Source organism: Vipera berus (assembly GCF_964194415.1).
Source record: "Vipera berus genome assembly, chromosome: 2".
NCBI classification, from domain to species: Eukaryota; Metazoa; Chordata; class Lepidosauria; order Squamata; family Viperidae; genus Vipera; species Vipera berus.
In genome coordinates, this window is record NC_138203.1 from 251,265,950 (window position 1) to 251,289,419 (window position 23,470).

At 38.4% G+C, this 23,470-nt stretch overlaps 1 protein-coding gene across 21 annotated transcripts in view; it reads left to right on the forward strand.

The window, feature by feature from the left end:
- Positions 1 to 23,470, forward strand: part of FOXP1 (forkhead box P1) — a 678,799-nt gene that overhangs the window by 649,851 nt on the left and 5,478 nt on the right. For 20 of the 21 annotated variants that reach the window (XM_081321542.1, XM_081321526.1, XM_081321537.1 and 17 more), the window contains 6 exons: positions 238 to 439; positions 546 to 625; positions 1,214 to 1,315; positions 5,072 to 5,193; positions 7,885 to 7,954; positions 13,451 to 13,617. In XM_081321542.1, coding sequence (XP_081177668.1) covers positions 238 to 439; positions 546 to 625; positions 1,214 to 1,315; positions 5,072 to 5,193; positions 7,885 to 7,954; positions 13,451 to 13,617 — 743 coding nt within the window. The remainder of the gene's footprint in view (positions 1 to 237; positions 440 to 545; positions 626 to 1,213; positions 1,316 to 5,071; positions 5,194 to 7,884; positions 7,955 to 13,450; positions 13,618 to 23,470) is intronic. The other variant, XM_081321530.1, reaches the window with a different exon arrangement.

Consider the following 23,470-nt stretch of genomic DNA (forward strand, 5'->3'; position numbering starts at 1 on the left):
TTGCACGCTTCTTACTGGTTTGATTTATATCCCGCAAGTGACTTTTCATAGTTGAGGTTGGTCTTGTAATTCTCTCCCCAGTCCTACTCTAGCACTGTTTATTTTTTTCCCATTGAGTATGAGTACCAAAATATATTCAATCTGTCTTAATAAAAAAACACATGTCAGTGCATGAAAAGGTATGGGGGCAATGTATTTGTTAATCCAGGAAATTGGTTTCTTTTTCTGTTTTAATAGTTGAATCTTGTCTCTAATGTCACGCTTTCCAAGACTGCATCAGAGGCTTCTCCACAGAGTTTACCTCATACTCCCACCACCCCGACAGCACCCATCACTCCTGTTACCCAGGGACCTTCTGTCATCACTACTACCAGCATGCACAACGTTGGACCCATCCGAAGGCGGTACTCCGATAAATACAATGTGCCCATCTCCTCAGGTAACTAGAAAGGCAGCTGGAAAAGGGGTTTAGTTCTTCCCATTCAAATACAATTTGATAAAACTATGAGCCATGGCTAACAGGAGCCCTCTTCGCCTTCATTTAGCAGATATTGCGCAGAACCAAGAATTCTACAAGAATGCAGAAGTCAGGCCGCCCTTTACATATGCATCTTTAATTAGGCAGGTAAGTGATACCATCCCTGAAAACCTGCTTAAATCCAGGATTGTACATATATGTGATGCTATAGGCAAGAAGAGATGATCAGCTAATACAGGCATACTAACACTGTTGCTATATGAGGGGTTTTTTTTCTCCCCACAACTGCAATACATATACCATAATTGCTTTTGATTAAGTATTACAATACGATGTGATTATTAGGAAATTCATTTCACACAACACTGAAAATGAGCCTGTTTAAAGATGGCAAGTCAATTATCACAAGCTATAGTAATCTCTGATCCCTAGAATTAATCTGAGCTCAAAATAATTACTAAGCTTTAATCAGCTAGTGAAATGTTTTGCGTTTCTCTTTGATTCTGCTCTGTGAATGACTAATAAATTAATATTTCCGTAAGGAAACAGAAATAAAACTCAAAACAATTAGATAATTCCATTTTCAGTTTTGCCATTGAGCTATTAAGTACAACCACTAATCTTCCATCGTCAGTGCAAGTGTTTATTTTTCTCCGACTTCCATTTTGTTTTATTTATTCAGACAAATGTGCAAGTATATTTTCTGATCACTGTTGCATTTTAATTGCTTGACAGGCAATTCTTGAATCTCCAGAAAAGCAGCTAACACTAAATGAAATCTACAACTGGTTCACACGTATGTTTGCCTACTTCAGACGCAATGCAGCAACGTGGAAGGTATGCTGTATTCTCTTTTATGTTTCTTGCTTTAAATTTAATGTTCTAGAGTAGAAAATGCCAAAAACATACCTAACTATATATAAAAGACTGTGGTTTTCTAAATACAGATCAGTTGTTTTGATATACATAGGATGCCTCTTATTTGCCCATTTTATTACTTGGCAGGAAAAAAAAATATGCCTTTGAAATGCCCCAATTTGAATACCTATTATTAGTGTTTTTTTCCTGCATGTTCTGATTGAACAACTAGTCCATCTCTGTAGTTGCTCCTAGTAGTGAAATATATCCGCTGCTAAGATACAAAAAGAAAGGATGATTAATCAGTTGGTGGGTTTGTGATTTGCACAAAAAGATTCTATACATAAATTCCTTTTGCAAAGCCAATAAAAATATCAAAGCTAGTGATTTAACAAATACCCCTGGTGCTTTAAATTTCAGTTGTTTGGCTCCATTTACTTAATTTCTGAGTGTGTTTAAATTCTCATAAAATACTCCTTTCTTTTAATCTGGCTGCAATACAGAGTAACACACCTGGCACCTGGATATTTTTGTAGTTTCCTTCCAATATATTCTTCCTAAATCTCAAAATGCTGTTTATCCCCCGCCCCTTCAATTTCAAATGTCCTTGGAGAATTTGATAGAATAGTGTTTAAAGAAGTAAGCATCCATACTTGCTAGTTTGTTATAATTCCAAAATTTTTGTTTCTTTAAAAAAAACTATTACCAAAAGTCCAAATTATGAACTTGGAAAAGGAAAAAGAAGAAAGAAACTTAAGTGACAAATTAAAATATAAAATTAGGCCCTATTCTGAAATTAATAATTTGCCAGAAAAAAGGAGAAGGAAGGAAGGAAGGAAAGAAGGAAGGAAGGAAGGAAGGAAGGAAGGAAGGAAGGAAGGAAGGAAGGAAGGAAGGAAGGAAGGAAGGAAGTTAAGTTTCTGCAATCTAACAATTAGTGTTGGCACTAGATTTACTTGGTGAATATTGCTTTAAGATTTTTTTTCTATTCTGGAGGAAAACAATCTAAAATAGAAAAAATGTTATATACTTTAACATATTTATACTTTCAACAATGTTATATAGGAAAGCTTGATTTTGTTTACATCCAGGGGAATTCTCAAATGATTATTATTTTAAAAGTTTTATTATAAATATATGCTTATATGAAGATGACTACCATTTTAGATTAGTGAAATAGCTGAATGAAAATAGAATGCTTCAAAGGAGAATAATAGTTTTTATGCTTCTTGGTTGCAAAATCTGGTCTAATTGGATATAATCACTAGTTAAAGCCAAAACATAGTATAAATCTTTGGCAGAGACAGTTATTTCTGAAGTCAGCTGTCCAAGGCTTAGTGTCTTTACATTTTGGCATAGTATTATAAGGATCCATGGAAACAGTGTTATCCAGACACACTTTTGTCCTTTCATAGTTGAGGATGGCCTAAAGATTTGGCATGCAATTACTGTGAATGTAATTCAGGTCTTCGGGAACACAGCTCAATTCATACAAAGTTTGCTTGGACCAAATTGAAATTTAGAGCAAATAAGTATAAGCTCTCACTGATTTCATCTTGGAGAACTGACAGGCGAGTTATTAGGCAGTTGAATATAGTTTTATTGGAGGGTGAATTGCATTGATGTTGTATTGTTGTCTTTTTTCCATACATAATATAGGTTATTTTCTCTTGCCAATTATGACGTCTTCCCTCCTTCACACACACACACACACACACACACACACACACACACACACACACACAGAGTCACAGCCTTGCAATTCTGCCTTCCTGGCTATATTCCTTCTATACATTGAGAGCTATTCAAAAAAGAATTCAGAGAGAAAGAAATCTTCTTTTTCATTATCAACAAAAGCATTATGAGTAGGGATTGTGAAAGTCTGCATGGTTTTGTTCCTACAGACAGTTATGGAATTACAATATAAATGTAATCCCTTACTTTCTTATGAATCTGAAACTGCAGTTGATCCAATTCTATGCCCTATTCTTCCCCATCTTGCATGTGCTTCTTTGGGCACAGCACTCCTGCTGTTCACACGCACACACAAACATGCAAGCTATCTTGTTAGCAGGTTTCTCCTGACTGAAGAACAGTAGCCTGGGAGGAAAGCTGTTGTCCATTCTTAAACATATTTTCAAAAGTGAAATAATTAAATTGTCAGAATCCTTACTTAGGTGGAAATGGAGGTGTAGGAATCGGATAACAAGTCATTGAAGACTTGAATTTTCTTGTGTCATGAGCAGAAGTTGCTAATGAGCTTCATGGTTCCTCACCAATTTCTACCTAAATAATGATAGGACTGTCTGGTGATGTATTTATGTTCTGCCAAAAATAGATGTAAACCTGTATTTGTTTGAGAACATGGTTTGTCTGTTTAGCCTCTTTTGAGGAAGCAGATGTGTTACAAGAGTAAGAAAATTAGTTATGCTGTGGAAGTGCAATATGAAATGATTTGGAATCCCCACCCTTTGTGGCTCAGACTTCCTTCTACTGTTTTAATTAATATGATAAATGTGTTTTGCCTAACCTTGGTTTGCACAGTGAATGTAGACAATCATGATTAGAAAGCCTTTCACTATGTAGACGTGAATTTGTGAACATAAGGGACTTAGCCTTTTAGGTTATTTAAACATCTGTCCATATATTTCCCTGGCATTATGCCTGTAAAGTAGCCTCCCCATTGACTATTGGTAGATGTGTGTTAACAACCTATATATTCTTTGCTTGCTTTTTTTCCTAATGGGTCTCAATTGTGAATGATTGTGCACCTTTAGGTAGAGTTTGTTAGAAAACTATCCGTAATTAGTTTAAACATATCCAGGGCTGTTTAAATTTCCATGATAAAACTATCGTGAAAATTGATAAATCAGATGCTAGAGATTAAAAGAATAAGACAGAAACGTAATATGGTAGAAATAAGTTTCGTTATTTGTACTATAATGGAGGACTTTATAGTTCTCCATATGAATTCAGCCTAAGACTAAATTGTGGATCGCCCAGAGTTACTGGAACCTACCTGGATGGTGTGCAAATTGAATAAATAATTTAAAAAGTTGATTAAGATTTGATTAAACTGACAACTGATGAAGTTGTCAGAAACACGACAAGATTCATAATTTTGATAATAACAATGCTTGAACCACAAATGATGAATATTATGGGATATTAAAATCATGCCCTTCATGGTTCTAACTCCAGTAATGAGGAACAGAAATTGGAAGATGTGGTAAATAACAAGGCTTTGGTTGGATACAATTCCAAAATGGATTGCCATCATATTAATATATAGAATTCAGATTTCTTAACTTTCCAGGCCATGAAAATATAATAAGAATCAGGGTGTCAGCAGTTGCACAGAATACAGATTTTTTTCTTCTTTCAGAGGAGATGTGTCCATCTCTCTCTCTCTCTCTATGTGTGTGTGTGTGTGTGTGTATTTGAGCCCAATTGTTTTTAACTGAATAAAAGTCCCTGGTAATATACAAGGATAAAATTACTGTAATGTTGTATTATTGCCAAATTTAAACTATTCTTACAATTGTCGCTCCAAACAAAACACTCAAAGGATGGTTTTCATGATCTTTCTTTTGCAAATCTGACAAGTTATAACTATATTGTCCGGTGTGGAGGGTGGGATGAGGGAAAGGGGGACTTGCCGGCTGACAATGCTAAGACTCTTTTTCTCATGGAAAGTTTTTTTTCCCAATGTTTTCTCTCTTATACTTGCTGCAGAATGCAGTGCGTCATAATCTTAGCCTTCACAAGTGTTTTGTGCGAGTAGAAAATGTTAAAGGGGCAGTATGGACAGTGGATGAAGTAGAGTTCCAAAAACGAAGGCCACAAAAGATCAGTGGGTACGTCCACCATGTTTGAACTTCTTAGCCTAGCTTGGATCATGCTTACAGTTTTAACATAGAAGCTTTGGCTGCTAGATGGTGTTCAAGATCAACCCAGATGGTTTCGCCTTGGCACAGTCGAGGTGAAGTAATAAGAGAACATTTCATCACTACCATTTGTATGCCCAGCAGTCCCCTTTGCCCTTGCTTGCTTGGTGTTTGTTCTGCATCACATGCTAGTAGCTTGTAGGTGGCAATGCATATTAACCCTCACAATCCATTGGCTTAGGCTTATGGCATTTTATTTTCTTTTTGTTTTGTTCTGTTCTGTTTTTTCCTTTTCCCTGTATTTGATGTCTGTTCTGTTTCCCCGATCCCGTGCCCCTTTGTTTCCAAATCATCTCGTTTGCCGCTGGTCTTATCCCAGGGTGCGATTCGCACCAACCTCTCCCTGCATAAGTGCTTTATCAGAGTAGAGGATGAGTTTGGGTCCTTTTGGACTGTTGATGATGAAGAGTTTAAACGTGGGCGTCATATTCAACGAGGCCGTCCTCGAAAATTCTGCCCTGATGAAAACTTTGGCGAGCTTGTTACACAGTAAGAGCTTTTACTTGCTTTGTGTCTGTATGTGTGTGCGCTAATTTTTTTCCCCAGTTTTTGTTCTTCTGTTGCTTTTGCTTTGCATGGTATATTCATCTCATGTAGACTTGCATTTCACAAAATAGTGGCATTGTCTTTGCTGCAATAATAATAATAATATAATAACAATTTAAATGTCATGCTTGTACATGCATTGCACTGCTTCTCGAAAATGCCCAAGCTAACATTTTATAAAATGTTTCTAAGTCATATTTGCTTCAATGCAGGGATGCTGATATATTCTCCATGAGCTAATGTTACAATAAACTATATGATGTTTGACTGGTTTTATATATAAATGCTTTCAATGTCATTCTTGCTCTCCTATATTCTTTCAATACTATATATACATTGTATATGTAAAGCTACATATCTAACTACAAGTAACTTTCAAATATTTGAAAACCCTGTTCAAAGATTTTACTTTTTTCATGTTTTTTTGTTGACTGATTCAGAAGCACAATCTGAGTGCCAGTAGGGGATAGAATGGTCCTTCTTTCAAATTTCATATGCAGGTTCTTTTCTAAGTCTAAAACAAATTGTCATCAAGTGGAGTCCGCTGACTACTGAGTATTGCTTTTTTTAAAAACTGTAGTAAAACTCACTCTGGGAAGAAAAGAGAGGATTTCCAGTAATAGGTTTTTGAGGTTTATATTCTTAACTATTTTTTATGCTTTACTTGAAAAAAAAAACCTGGTTTACAGTCATGAACAAAAGACACATTAGAGCCATGAAACTCACTTTTAAAAAGACATGCATAGGATTATGCATGTGTTAATTGCTTTTAAATCCTTTTGAAATTGATATTAGTTTTGAAATTAAAAGTTAGTGTCCATTTATTTGAATGAGGACAACTTCCAGCATGTTAGAGCCCAACCCTTTCCCCTTTTTACAACAATCAATATTTAGGTCCTCATTTAAAATACACAGATAGTTGTTATTATTGCATTAAACATTAAGATCATCTTCTCAGTTTCTCAGTGGTCAGCCCTGTAGTTATATAGTATAAATAAATGAGAAAAGCAGAATTCTCAAATAGCAAGTGCTTCTGGATTCTTAACTTCTAGAAAAGGAACAGCATGCCCTAATCACTCATGTGGACGTAGACACTCAAGATGGGCATTATGGTTTCATGGGACAATAATCCTAATTTTATGTCCTAGGACCCCCCAGAACATTTAAAATGTGAAATGAATTCCCCAATCAGTTTCCTGCAAGTCTGCCATCATGAAAGTTCCCCACTCGTTCTCTGAATGGCTCTACTATTTTTTGGCTCACTGCTTTCCGATCATTCTCATCTGAGGATGGATAATCCTGTTGGATTTCCTGCATTTTGCACAATGGGATCATTCAATCACTCATACAACCCATAAAGCCATACTTCTTCCTCAGGGCATTGACTGTTGTGTGTCCAGGCTCAATCACTGTTCACGGGGAGCTTCCTTTAAGAATAAGTAAGCTTATCTGGATCATAGCTTCCTTCCCATGAGCAATGAGTTGGGGCTGCTCAGATGCAAAAGGCTATTTTTCTTACATATCGTAAATGACTTTGTATTGTCCTTTCATTATAAGATATGTAGGAAAATAATATGCCAGAAAGAGTCCTGCCAATATTTAAGGGACTTGTCTTTGCCTGCTTCTCCTGTCTTCCTAAATGCAAGAAATCTAAAGAACACATATTATCTGGAGCAATACACACAGCTCTCTCTCCCGCGCCATAGAAAAAAAAGTTTTCTTGATTCTATGAAAAATACTCCTGTGAACACCTGCTGCACAGAGAGTTGTCAAGATACGTAGGCCCTCTACACCAGAAAATAGCTCAGAAGACAACCCGAGGGCACCTAAAACATTTCGTTTTAAGACCGATTGCCTTTTACTGGTGAGGTTCACAAAAAAAGCATTCTATTTTTCAGTTAAGTAATTTAAAAAACATTGGGGAGGAAATAATAGTGTTTTGATGATATTACTATATTTTGTGGTGTAGGAAAGAAACTGATTTCCTAAAGTACAGCCGTTTGACTGCATTTAATTTGTATGCTTTTTCTTTTCAAATATATTTTCCTTGCACAGAAACCCTTCACTTATTAAAAACATGCAGACCAGCCACACCTACTGCTCACCTCTCAATGCTGCTTTACAGGTAAGATTAATGAGCGTGGCAAATACACCACATAGGCATGTGTGCCTTCTGTATTCATTTCAAAATATATTAGCCTTGCTCTAATTAGATATTAAATTTTAATTCCGTTAAACTTTTTTCTTAAGTGCATAAAGCATCATATTCCCTGGAGGCAAACACATACCAGGCTGCTTCAGCATTAGCTAGATGCTTAGCATTTTGAATATTGTGGCAAAAAAATTAAAAGTTCACTTATTAATATTTATCAGCAGTATCATAATTTCCATCCTCTTATTTCAGAATTTCACTTGAGGCAAAAATACCACAAGTGTAATTACTCTAGCACAGCTATTAATGTGCTGAATGATAGGATAGGGTGTCACATGACCTTCTATTGTTCGTGGCTTTAAAGGGAAAGTAGATACCTCATCCACACACAGACACGAACATATTCCTTTTTCTTCTTCAAAGGATCTTCTAGGTGTATGTTTCTAAATTTTTAAATAGCTAAACTTGCTGTTATGCATGAGGAATGAAGAAAAGAGATGTCAGTTTTGTGATGCTGATCTGAAGAATATTTTTAAGCCAATATTTAAGTAATCTATGTTAAGGGTTAGGATTTATATATTGATAAACAAGTGTTACAACTTTGTACAAACAGGTAAAAATGGATCAATTGTGTAAGTTATTTTGCCAGGTATCAATGCTAAGAGAGATGTTTCTCAACTAACTTTAGACTTTCATGTGTTTTTATTTTTGTATTCCTTCCTTTATTCATGTGTTTTACCGTTCAGTTGTTTTATTGTTATTTCTGTACCATTTTTATTTCTTAATTATTTCTTAATTAAGCTTATAACCTACTCAGCAAATTCTTGTTATTAAAAAAATAATAAAGACATTGGCTCTCCTGATAAAAGATCCCCACTATTTATGAGACAGACATGGAAAGACCTAAGTAGCATGCCTTTAGAAATATGCTTAGATAAATTAAGATTCTTAAATCTTTATTTGAACAATATTTTTTTTAAAAAAAATAAGGCCGAGGTGGTGCTTCTTTTGAAATCAGGTTATGAGAATATACCATATTTGTAGAAATGTAGTAGAATTTCCCTTTCTAAATCAGGAAGTAGATTGATTACAAAATAAGTAACCACCTACATCTTCATTTATTACTTTAATTTATGTAGTAACTTCTGAAGAGCAAATGAAAGCATGTGTAAATGAAGCAACTATAAATACCATTCATTAGGATCTTATTTTCCCTTGAGTCCTACGGAGTGCAATTTTTAAAGACAAGCTTCATCTGAGGAATAGCATTAAGATTACAAGCACATTTTGCATTCATGAGGCTGAAAGGCAAAAATGAAGAGATCCAGTATTCCTTCAGCTTGTGTTAGCTATGTGACTAATTTCAATTAACATGCTTATCATACTGAGCAGTTCATGTTTTTAGTTCTAAAACATGTGTTGTTGTCGTCATCTTTCCCATGCTCTTATATTATGGATAATATAACATTAATTTCTGCCCTATTAAAATGTCATCACTGAAAAAACATATCCCTGCAATGGGAAGTAGTGGAATTTTCATATCAGGCTCAGTACACAAAGGGGGATCAAATAAAAAATGTCTATCAATAAAGGAGAATATTTGTACCTCAGGGTTGAAATGAGGGGACCTTAATGCTGCACTCTGAACATTGTTACCTTCTTGCAGATGTTTCATTACCAAACTAGGTAACATAATCAGTGCTAGTCATGGATAATGAAACATCTGCAAGAAAACAGCCAAGTTCAGAGAGCATCAAAGACTCCTCAGAAATCTATATTGCACAAAGGGGGATCTAATGAAAAACTACACTGTCAGTACAATTCAATTCATATTATATCTGCTAGCAATTAGCTTTATTTTGTAGAATTTATAAGGGAAGCAAAATACAGAGAAAAGTGGATTCTCTGTCCAATTGTCACTCCCTTTCTCACTGAAATTGAGAAAAGTCAATCACATATTTATTTATTTATTTACATATATAAACTGGACACAATTTGAAATTGGTTTCAGCCTTGAAGGATATGAAGAAACAGTGTATTAGGGAGGGCTGTGAAGCAGTATATAAGTCTAAGTGTTGTTACTATATTAGAATGAGCTTATGACCCAATGCCAAGTTCTGTCTTTAGTTGCCCTTAATTTGTGGCCCCACTCATTTGAAAGAAGCTCTAATTTAGGGTAGCTTTTAAGCCATCTTGTACTACCTTTGGTGATTTTACTGTCTATGGCAAAAGACAACAAATGTTTTGTTTGAAGTTATACAGGCAACAACTCTTTGACTGATACATGATAGGAATCTAGCCAGCCACTTGGGATTCCAATAATATCAATAACGCCATGTTTCGTTTTAGCATCTCTGTTCAAAGCACTACTGCAAACACAGCTAATTAAGCAAGCAGGCTGTCTGGTTTCTTTGCTGCACAATTCAGTACACAGTAACTTTACTTGAAAGTCTAACCAACAGTATCATTCAAAGCCGAGGAAAATGTCCTTTGACATTTCCCCTTATTTCTTGCCCTACTTGTTAGATAGTGGGTCTCCTGTATTACTTTCCCAATAGCACAATTTCTTTGGCAAGCCCCTCCTTTTGCTTTTCCCCAGGTTCTTTTCCCAGGAGCAGTTCTAGTAGTGGATGAAGAGAGTAGCAACTATAGCGATACAGGTAGTCCTCAACTTATGACCATTCCTTTAATGATTATTTAAAGTTACAACAGCACTGGAAAAAATATGACCGACTGGTCCTCGAACTTACAACCATTGCAGCATTCCCGTGGTCAAAATTCAGGCACTTGGCAATCAATGTGTATTTCCTGCCATTGAGGTCCTCCAGGGTCATGTGATTGCCATTTCCAATCTTTCGCATATACGATATCACTTGGGGAAAGCCAGATTCACTTAACAAGTGTGTGATTCACTTAAATCCACAATGATGCGTTTAATGACAATGGTTAAAAAGGTTGTAAAAGTGGGTGCGACTTGCTTAATGGCTGCATCTCTTGGTGATGGATGTTCCTGTCCCAATTGTGGTCATAAGTAGAGGAGTGCCTGTACAGAAGATCAGAAGATAAAACCACGGGGATTAATAAGAGACTTCTGAAACTCTTTTTCCCTCCTTAACTGCTTCTATGTTCAGCTTAGGTTACTGTCCTGATCTACAATATTCAAATCAGTAAATGCTGTGCTTTTCCTAGATCAAACTAACATTTCAGAAAGCTCTCTTCTATTTTTTCTATCTAAAGACAAAAAACTGTCCAGAATTTTGACTCTGCTAATGAATACACATCTTAAAGAAAAGCAGAAACCATCAAAATAACGTTTGTGAGAAGGTTGTTTTTACAACTGTTTTCTCACCAAATACATGTAGCTTTTTTTTTCACTTCATGATATTTCAGAAGCCATTTGGATGTGCACGTGAGACATATCTGGAAAAGAAATTATTAGGAAAAAAACGGGGTGGGGCGGGAGTGGATTTGGTCCTAGAGAACAAAAATTATCCGTAGAATTTCTAGATTAATAACTATGAGCACATCTGAAATGTCATAAGGATTTGCCTATTACTGTCTCACTGCTTCTCTCCAGAACTTGCCCTTATGCCTGCAAGTGTTTTTCCTGTTTTGGCTTTTACTAAATAAATTACTTTGCTGCAAATACAAGTTATGTTTGTGATGCAAAGTGCCTGACTCATTATTTCTCTAAACTGATTATGTTACCTAGTTTGGGTAATGAAATGTCTGCAAGAAAAAAACCACGTTCAGAGAGCATGAAGGATCCCTCATTTTTTCTCATACTGCCAGAAGCTTATGTCTTATATTCCTTAATTTCTCAAAATTATTTCTCTATATCTTTCATAAAAATTTAACATAATAGTTAAAGTTACTTTTGATTGGCCTGGATAGAGACCAAGAAAGGCAAGGAAGCCAGTTAGATGTAGTTTAAAAACCAAGGAAAGTTCACTGTGGATGGAGATATCCATGTTTGACAACTTCAAAAATCCCAAGATGCAGAACTAATCTGCAAGTGGAATTTTTAAAAACCTTGTTTTGTGACATATATCCTGATTACAGTTAGCTAACAAAGGGGTTTCATCACTCATTTTCTCTCTAAACTTTAAAGACTAAACACTTAAGTTAAAGACTTAAAAGATTAAAACCCTCTAACTTTCTGTAGGAAGTTTTTCAAAGCTCTTTGTCAGACTTACTTTGGGAAGAAACATAATTTGCACATTCCTCTCCTTTGTTTCTATTATGTAGAATAGAATAGAATAGAATAGAATAGAATAGAATAGAATAGAATAGAATAGAATAGAATAGAATAGAATAGAATAGAATAGAATAGAATAGAATAGAATAGAATAGAATAGAATAGAATAGAATAGAATAGAATAACGTTGGAAGGGACCTTGGAGGTCTTCTAGTCCAACCCCCTGCTCGGGCAGGAAACCCTATACCAGGTTAAGATTAGCATGATACATAAATGTAACTGTTGTGGTTTTTACCAGGGCTTAGGGTTTGTGCAAACCTTGTGCAATTAATACATTAAGATGTTGAAAGGTGCATTACCATGCATTGCTTTTAAGGATAGCTTGCCTGTTTATCTGTGCTGGACAAGAATGATTTTCTGGTCACAATTGTCAATATCACCAAAAGCATAAGAAGACATGTAAGAAAACACACACACACACACACACACACACACACACAAAAACCCAGATATTGCTGGGGAGAAGACATGAATGTCTCCCTTATTTAAGTTTTGTTGCCTGATCTTTGAGCAATGAATCAGCAAATGCAAATTCCAGAATAAATGGTGATGATTTGTATCACAAGAACAGTGTTTGCTGATAAATACACCAGCATTCCTCAAGGATTGTGGGATTCTTGCTAGAATGCAGCTAAGCCAGTATTACATTAAATACATAGATTTCTACCTTTCCATTAGTTTTGCAAATATCAAATATTTTTGCTTTATTGCCCATGTGGATTTTTTTTCCCTTTTTGCTGTGGGGGTGGGTGGGTGTCCTCGTTGAAAATTACTGTTTACATTAAGAGGAAAGATGGTACTTTCCTCTTGAGGCAAAACCCAGCTTGGTGGAGAAAATTTACATCAAGACAATGTTGCAAGGTATGTGACACTCTTACCTTCCTGAAAGTTTAAAACCATAAAAGGCTAAGTTAAGTATTTATTGTATTGTAGTGTTTTTTTTCTCTTAAAATTCCATTTGAATTGTTTCCTGTACAGTATGTGATTGGTTTTTGTGATAGAGATGAAATTACTTTTAGATAAAAATTGGAGATGAATGAACTTTTAGCTATGCCAGTGGTGAAATTAATAATACAGAGGTTATGATTTTATCCTTTGCATTTAATGAAAAAGAAAATGAAGGTAATGTAACTTGGATGTGCTGGATGGTATATATATACAGATATGTGCCTGTTTCGATGCTCCTGTCCTGTTTTTTCCCCATTTTATAGGCTTCAATAGCTGAAAACAATATATCTCTGTACACTACTGCTTCCATGGGAAACCCCACTCTGGGCAGTTTAGCCAATGCAATGCGGGAAGATCTTAATGGTGCAATGGAGCATGCGAACAGCAATGGGAGCGACAGTAGTCCAGGCCGTTCCCCTATGCAAGCAATGTAAGTAGTGTCTGTGTGTGTGGGGGGGGGGGTGTTACTTCTCCCAACTCTGCCCTTACCCCACCCGCAGCTGAATTAAATTCTGAATTAAGTTCAAACATTTATTAGATCATGAATTAAAACAAGGATAAACCAACATGAATTTATAAGTTTGTGTACTACCCAGGAGCATCCATAGCATTTAAAATGTCCAACTATATACATCACATATAAAGTTTGAAGTAACAGCAGCCAGAGCAGTTACTTAGAATATGCATCTGTTAAAGCTAGAAAGAGATCAAGAGGAAATTCCACATACCGCTGGTGATGTACAGGGAGTCCTCAACTTGCAATCATACATTTAACAAGTGTTTGAAGTTATGACAGAATTGAAAAGTGATTTATAACTTAGGAATGTCATAGCATTCCCATTATTACATGATCAAAATTCAGCCACTTGGCAATTGGCATGTATTTATGATAGTTGCAGCAATTGCCATTTGCAGTCTTCCCAGCATGTTTCCAGCAAACAAAGCCAATGGGGCAAGGCAGATTAGCGTAATGATCACAACAAAAAAGGTCATAAAGTTGGGTGCTACTCATCTAATAAGTGTCTTGCTTAGCAACAGATGTCCCAGTCCCAACTGTGGTTGTAAGTCAAGGACTACCTGTATGTTCCATACTGAACACATCCCAGGGGCCTGTCAATGTACCAACTGGTTTCTTGCAGTGGGATCTCAAAATAAAGTGGTTTGGGAACCTACCATGTCTCCTTGGCCAATTTCTAGGACATAAGTAGGATCTTGGCATGCATTTTTGTCAGTGATATTGCCAATTTAATTAGTTTGGTTTTTTCCAAATTGAATTCCATTTAAACAATGACTTCAGTAAGAGGAGGTAGCCATAAGCTCATAAGACTTTGTGGTGAGTTTCCCAAAACATGCGGCTGAGAACAGCGATCCATGGTACTGTTTTTATGGCAGAAGTGCACTTGGTTTTAATTTTTGCTTCCAAAATGCATTCCACATGTGCACAAAAATGTGCTACTAGAAAAATGGAGAAATTGGCATACATCAGATTCTTTCAACTAAAAACACCTAGTTCTACAGCTTAGGAGCTTTATATTAGTAGGGTGCAAGGCATTCAACATTTGAATTGCTTTAAATTTAAAATGCCCCATTTCAGGTTGGAAACCACTGTGTTATCCCCAAATCAGGGCGATTTGATAATTGAAACATTGCAGATTGTTGAAATAAAATATTTCCAGTGTTTCAAACTTGAAATACGGCATTTCAAATTCTGAATGATTTTAATTTGAAACATTTTACACATCCTTTATGCATATTCACATTTCTGGGGTACTCTGGTAATTCTTATTTGCACTTGATTTATTAAATGATCGACATAAATTTATTTCTCTAAAAATAGCAAAGTTCTGCTTCATTACGTATAAGCTGCTTCCACAATAGTTTTTATTGCCAATAGTTTTTATTGTTAGAAATAGTTTTGTCTTGTTTGTTTTATTGAACATAATTTTATTGGTCAATGACCGAAATAAAGTTTCTGTCATTCTCTGCTGTCTCATGCCAGAAAAACAATTTTTGGCAAGACTTTGGAATTACATTTCAGTCAGTTGCCAGCCCTATTTTGTTCCTTTTAACAGGGCTTTGATTAGCTGTAGTGAACGAGCTGTAGCTTAAAAGTAATAAATCAAAAGGTAGGAAAAATTAACCTGAAGCTAGTCTAATTATTAATTGTGAAGATAATTAGCATGTAATTATTTATAACAAGTTTCCTACCTGCAAAATATTTTGGGCAGGGGGTTGAGGAGAAAAAAGAGTCTTGTTACTTTGATATTTCAGCATTTTAAATAAGTGTTCATTTTGCTTTGAGAAAAAAGCTTTAAAGAAAGCAATACTCACTTTTGATAATTAATTTTAACATTGTCTTTTACCTTCAAAACATTGGAACAGATTTAGCATTTATAGAGGTGGTTTGTGCAGTATTAATTAGCATTCCCAAAGTAGCCTAACATGACATTATTTTAGCACTGCTCAAATGTTTTCTCTTTAGGCATTTTCAGTCACAAATATTTTTTCTCTTCCCATACCATGAATACAATACCGATAGAAATGCTAGGTTGCTGGAATTTTTCAAGAGTAAGGCATTTTATTTCCCAGAAATACTCCATATTTCTCTGTCTGCCTTGTGCATGGGCACTTATTTACAAGGGCACATGGTAGCATTTCTTTCAACTGTTAATTTCAATCAGAATAAAGCTGGAAGGGACCTTGGAGGTCTTCTAAACCAAACCCCTGCTCAAGTAGGAGACTGTCCAGTCTCTTCTTAAAAACCTCCAGTGATGAAGCACCTACATCTTCTGGAGGCAGGTTATTCCACTGGTTAATTGTTCTAACTGTTAGGAAGTTTCTCCTTAGTTCCAGGTTGCTTCTCTCCTTCATTAGTTTCCATCCATTGTTTCTTGTCCTGCCTACAGGTGGTTTGGTTAGAAAGAAGTTTGTGTTTCTGGACAGACAATATAATATTCCAGTGTTCAGTGCAGGCTGTTGTTATTTGCTGTCTATACTTTCTGTTGAACACCTTTTACAGTGATATTCTTATTTTCCTTAATGGAGTACCCTTCCCATAAATTGAATCGTTTTTAACTGTTGTGGTACAATGAAATATAAATATAAAATCATAAGCCCCCAGTCCATGGGGACTCAGCCATAGGTGTCAATGCAGGTAAAAAGTGAGGCCAACATCTGGACAGATTAGGTTTTATCCTGGAGTCTTCCCTGGTCTTAGGTGAGCAACAAGATTCTGCATCTCTGTGACTTCCGGTGGCGACGCGACGCCGAAGACAGCCATTTTCGGGCTGCCCGCTCCGCAGCTGTGTTTTTCCATCGTAAACAGCGCCGATCAGCTGTTTAGATGGATTTGAAGCCCCCTCCTCGGGAGAAGAGGAGGGGGTGAGGCCCCAGGTAGGGGTTGAGCTCTCCGGGGCCGCCTGAGCTGAGAGTTTGGGCGGCTGAAGGATTGAGCCCCCCCGAAGCCTGGGTTGCTCCGAGCTGCGCAGCGCCCCTGCTCCGGGATTTATGGAGCAGAGCCAGGCGTTAGCAACCACCCCTGCCAAAAGGAAATACTTTTGATTGTCAAGATGCAGGCAGAGCGGTACAGGAGGTCAAGGTGATGTGGACTCTTATCTTTACTCTCTAGCTCAATGGATTTTATAGCTTTAAAGTGAAAGTGCGCAATAAGTGAAAGTGGGGGAAGATGGCGGCTAAAACTTCTAAAGTTCTTCGGAGTGCGGGGTCTTCCCTGGTGCAACAGACCTCATTGCAAGCTTTGCTTCCTCCTGCACCTCCTCCGGCATTGACGCTTAAGGATTTACAAGATGCTCTTGGAAAGCATTCACAATTGATGTCTGACATGATGGATGAAAAGTTGAAAAAGCTGGAGGAGAAAATGGAGGAGAAAATGGAGAAATTGGAGAAGAAGATGGAAGAGAAGTTTAGAGCAATGAGGGTGGACATGTTGTCTATGATTGAATCTGTAGCTGTATGTGTGCAACAGCTGGATGTAAAAGTGAAGGATCTCAGTCAAAAGAACTCTATATTAGAAGCAAAGGTATTAGAAAATGAAAATATAAGGGATAAAATGGACGGAGAATTGAGTCTTGTTCAGTATCATCAGATGCAGTATGCTATTAGAATCAGGGGTTTAAAGGAGAATTGTAAAGAAGATTTAAAGCAGCTGATTTCTGAGGCTCTGGAAGGGGTATTGGGCCAGCCAGCATCTGAAATTGAGGGAAATATGGACAAAATTTTTCGTGTAAATTCATGGATTGCAAGACAGAGGAAGTTACCCAGAGATGTGGTGGTTTATTTTACAAAGAGAGTAATTAGAGATGAAGTCATTCAAGCTGCTTATGATACTAAATTGGTAGTGGCTGAGCAAGAAGTCTTGGTTTTAAAAGAGATTCCTCCGAAGATTTTAAGGAGAAGGAAAGATTTTGCATTTCTAGTACAGGAACTTAAGAAATGTGATATTAAGTTTAGATGGGAGATTCCAGTTGGACTGGTGGTGACGCATGAAGGTAAAAGACATCGTCTGGTTACTGTGGCCCAGGCACGTGATTTTTATAGCAATGTGTTAAAAGCAACCCCCCTATCATTTTTGGAAGCTGTAAAGGGATACGGCGAGGGAAAGCTTCAAGATGTTGCAGATAGACAGATAGAGGACAATGGTGTTGGAGGGGATCAAGATACAGTTTCATCGGATGTTGCAGGAGGCCAGAGGATGACGCGTGCCGCCCTAAGAAGAGCGAGACTAGAGCAAGAGCAAGACCAGCAGAAAGTTATGGAATCTCCAAAGTGTACTTACAGTGAAGCTGTGGGAGGGGCGCGGTCCAAAGAAGTTTTGGGGGTCATGACAGATGTGCTCCAAAAGCTTTGGAGCGTTAAGATTGGTGATTAAATTTTTAAATTAGAATGTCAATGGATTAAATTTATCATAGAGGAGAAAGAAAGTTTTTTTTTAATATTTAACACAATTTAAGATTGATGTTATTTGCTTGTTAGAAAAGTATATTAGGGTTATGGACTAAAAGTACGTGTTGAACTAAGAATGGGTATGCAAGCTCCTAATTAACAACAAGTTGTCTTACAGACTGCTTAAACCTTTTTTTTTTACTCTTTTTATTTGAACTCAAGGATGATTTGGAACTGCGAGACATTTGGCGTGATACATGCAAGAACTATTTTTGATCATAGTTTAGTTTGGTTGGAGATTATTAAGGTTAATAGAGATAGGCGCTTTTGGCGCGTAACTGAGAATTTGTTTAGAAATTAGAGAAAGGTTGGAGAATGTAAATAGTAGGTGAAAGTTTTTTTCTTTTTTTTTTAAATTAATATAAATAAGGACTGGGATTAAGAAAATCTATTCTGAGTAAAGCTCTTTTTCTGTTTTCCTCTTTTTCTTTTTTACTTCATTTGTAATATTAATATTGTTTGTATTCATTTTATATGAGCTAGAGGGAGATAGAATTAATAGTTTATTGCTGATAACATAGGGGTGCTTATGTTTGTTTTTTGATTTTATACCCTGTATTTAGCTCTGGGAAGTCGGGGGGGGGGGGGGAGGAGGGATTGGGGGAGAGGGATAGGGAGGGTTAGGTAGGGGTGGGGGAGGGGGGATTAAAGTCAAAATGTATTGTAAAACTTTTTAAATAAAAAAAAAGATTCTGCATCTCTGTCACTGTCATTGGTGCCCACATTAGTGTATTTCCTATAGTTTGACTAGGACAGGGGTAGGCAACCTTGGCTCCTTTATGACTCGTGGACTTCAACTCCCGGAATTCCTTAGCTAGCCATTCTGGGAGCTGTAGTCCACAAGTCATAAAAGAGCCAAGGTTACCTACCCTTGGACTAGGGCATCCACAGGAGTCCATGTAGAGTTCATGAAAGTGTGCCTCCTGGATCTGTGAGGGCATGTGACAGTCCATCACGGATGGACCATTGCTTTTGGACTTTGATGGGATATGCCAAAATGAGACTGAATCATTGGATTTGGTGATTTGAATGAATCATGTCCAATTGTTTTTCGTGGCTTTCTTTTTCTTATGTGCCAGCAATTGTTTGTAATATCTCTTCTGTGGAAGGAGATCATGTGCAGCTTCCAGTGTAATTTTGAGTATATAAGTCTGGCAACAAGAGCCTTTTTTAGCATTAATACAGTCCCTGTGGAACCATGGTTTGGAGTGCTGTTGCTTTAAGGGTGCATGCACTGTTACTACAAGTTAGATGCTAATGGAGCTCTTGGGTGAGGGTATTACCATTCTCCCAAGAGTGCATCAAGAGACTCAATTGATGTCAGGCCATACTGAGCACTCTGTAGTAGATGATCTGAGGCCAGTAGCTCAATTATCATTTGATTTAAATGGGATGTCCACATGGCTGGCAGTAAGTTCTTTAAGGATTAGTAGCAATCCCTGCGGCCTCTGACCCGGCGCAGATCCCAGCGAGCCCCATGGTTCACCGCGGAGCTCCGGGAGATGAAGCGTCGGAGACGGGGCCTAGAGAGCCGTTGGAGATCCAGTCGATCCGAATCCGACCGATTGCGATTAAGAATCCTCACCAGGTCTTATCTCGCTGCGATAAGGGTGGCAGAATCCAACTACTTTTCCACCCTCATCGCGTCCGCAGATAATCGCCCGGCTGCCTTGTTCAGGGTGACTCGCTCCCTACTGAACCAAGAGGTGAGGGAAGAACCCTTGCAGGGTCGAGCCGAGGAATTCGGTCAATATCTGTTGGATAAAATCACTCGGATTCGAACCGGCTTGGACTCCAACTGGGCAGAGTTGGAAGAACAGGACATGGACAGTCTTGTCGACGTCATCTGGGAGGAATTTGATCCTGTGACTCCTAAGGAAGTGGACAGGATTATGAGGAGGTTGAGCTCCTCCACATGCTTACTGGACCCGTGCCCTTCCTGGCTGGCTTATGCGGCTCGAGAGGGGACACGAGGCTGGTTCCTAGCGGTCATCTCGGCTTCTCTGAGTGAGGGTCACTTCCCCACCGCCTTGAAGGAGGCGGTGGTGAGACCTCTCCTCAAGAAGCCCACCTTGGACCCATCCTCATCGAATAACTTTCGTCCAGTCTCCAATCTTCGCTTCCTTGCGAAGGTTGTTGAGAGCGTGGTGGCGCACCAACTTCCTCAGGTCCTGGATGAAGCGGTTTATCTAGACCCGTGCCAATCGGGCTTCAGGCCGGGCTACAGCACGGAGACGTCATTGGTCGCTCTGATGAATGATCTCTGGAGAACCCGGGACAGGGGCCATTCCTCTGTCCTAGTCTTATTAGACCTTTCAGCGGCTTTCGATACCATCGACCATGGTATCTTGCTGCGGCGCCTCAGGGGACTGGGAGTGGGAGGCACAGTTCTGCGTTGGTTCTCCTCCTTTCTCCAGGGTCGCTCGCAATCGGTGCTGACAGGGGGACAGAGGTCGACCCCGAGGCCTCTCGTTTGCGGAGTCCCTCAGGGGTCGGTCCTCTCGCCTCTCCTGTTCAACATCTACATGAAACCGCTGGGTGAGATCATTCGTAGCTTTGGAGTAGGGTACCATCAGTATGCTGATGACACCCAGCTTTTCATCTCAACTCCAAACAGCATCAGTGATGCCCTCGACGTGATGTCCCGCTGCCTGAAAGCGGTCCGGGAATGGATGGGGAGGAACAGGCTTCAACTGAACCCGGACAAGACAGAGCATCCCACCCCTTAACATCGGGGATGAGTTACTACCCCCTGTTGATAGGGCCCGCAACCTGGGTGTCCTCCTAGACTCGCAGCTATCCCTGGAAGATCACATAGGAGCTGTGACCAAGGGGGCCTTCTCCCGGGTTCGACTGGTGCGCCAACTACGGCCTTATCTGGACCTGGATGCCTTACGTACAGTCACCCATGCCCTTGTGACCTCTCGCCTAGACTACTGTAACGCTCTCTACATGGGGCTGCCCTTGAGATCCACTCGGAAGCTTCAACTGGTGCAAAATGCAGCGGCACGGACACTTTTGGGAGCCTCCCGATACTCCCATATCACACCTCTCCTCCGTGCGCTGCACTGGCTTCCGGTTGCCTTCCGAGTGAAGTTCAAGGTGCTAACAATGACATACAAAGCCCTACATGGCATGGGTCCGGACTACCTACGGGAGCACCTTCTGCCAATGTCAACACCCCACCGTCCTGTGCGCTCCCACAGAGAGGGCCTCCTCAGGGTGCCACCACTCAAGGAATGTCGGCTGGTGGCCCCCAGGGGGAGGGCATTCTCAGTGGGTGCGCCAGCCCTCTGGAACTGCTTACCAACTGAAATCCGGATGGCCCCCGACCTCCGCACCTTCCGGCGCGACTTAAAAACTTACCTTTTCCAGCAGTCCGGCCTGGCCTGATAGCTCTAATTGGGGTCCCAGTTTGTTTTGACTATTGTTTTTTTCAGTATTGTTTCATTATGTTTACCACCTTACTCTGTACACCGCCCCGAGTCCCTCGGGAGAAGGGCGGTTTATAAAAACAAATAAATAAAATAAATAAATAAATAAAATCCTCAGCATGTATTTCTTGAGTGAAGACATTTAACTGGAGCAGGATTGGGAAATGATACTGTCAAATTTAGGCATAATTTGTCCGGCTCTAGAGACAATTATGTAATCAATAGCACTATTCAGGAGCCAGAATGAGAGATGAATTTTGCTGTGGAGGTTTAACCTGAAAGTTTTTTGAGCCAGGCAGGGACCCACAAAGTTTAATTTCTGATCTTTTGAGCAACAGCTGAGGAGGAATTCCTTGTCTTCAAGGTTGTGAGCAGGAAAAACCTTTCTAAGAATTCTCCTCAAAAGTTCCCACAGAGAAATTCTAAGTATCTCAGTTACCCCCCCCCCAGAAACTTTTATGCCTTTTTCAAATCTAGAACTATGATGTGCAAAACTGCTAACAGAATCCAAGGATGATAACTAAAAACAATATTTTTAAAAATATGAAGCCACCGATAAAGTAATATTTTTATAATGTAAGGATGCCATAGAATTTTAAAAAGTGCTGAAAATTGTTTGCCGAATGTACAATAGCCAACCCATCCCTTGGTTTCACACTTTCTAAATGTCATTGCATCTTTCTTTTAGCAGAGAAAAGAGTTCAGTGAAACAATCCAGAGAATTAAACATATGTTGCATGTCAGCTAATACGACTACTTTGGTTACTATTTTTTTTATAACAGAAGATTATTCTTGCATGGTACTTGTAAACATAAGGGATTCATGCTTTTTCATGCTTATAAACATAAGGGATTTCGTGCTTTTCATGTCACATAAAAAGAGACAGCAAGTAACACTCCTCAGTACTCTTAAGTTGTTCTTCCACTGTGCATTTATACTATCTGTACCAATACTGTCACCCTGGAGTTCAATTCAAGTATAATTCAAGAGATTATACTGAGAGAATTATTTGAAAAAGATTCTGCCTTGGTAGGAGTCAGTGTGCATCTGGAGTCTTTAGAAACAATCACCTATAAATGATAGAAACACTGAAATGCACAAATCAAAGCAGTAGTGCTAAGACAGACCCAGTTCACTCTTATTTTACAATTATGGTACAAATACTATCACAGGGAAAAGCTGATTTTTGACCACCAGATTTGGCTTTCGCCTGGTCATAAAAATTATTTAGGGAGAAACTGTCTCTTCATTTCCACTCAGAATGTGTAACTATTGCAAATCCCTTGGAAATGAAACTCCATTCAGTAATTTTTTTCCTTTAACTTAATAGGGTTAGCTTTGATTGTCTAAAATACTTAATGGCGCAGGTTAGCGGGTATTTACAAAACAAACCGAATTTGCTCTTTGGGTCACGCTATAATTATTTACAAGGTATTGCAAATAAAATCAAGCCTTCTTTCATGAAGGAGGACACCACTTATTGGTGGGGACATTTTTACATATCAAAAGCCCCCAAACAATAAAACAAGGGGAAGGTAATTTGTATTTGTAAAGGGGATTGTTAGGAATATGATTTACGGGCAACATTTTTCAAATGTTATCATGCCCATTTTGTATAATCAACCCTTGCTCCCTTGTGGGTTATTCATATGCTATTCTGTAATGAGAAATTTGGCAGATCTCATCTCCTTAGTGCATCCTTAGTGCCCACCATGAGCTGAGGATCATGTTCCGCCTTGTTTACAGCTGACAGCATTATTATTCTCATTAGGACTCTGCTTTCTTATCATATTGTTGTGTTGAGCTCGCCTTTTCCTCTCCGTTTGTGTTTCCTGGCAGGGCTTTTCTTTCCTTATTGACAGTTTGTAAAAAAATATGCATTAATT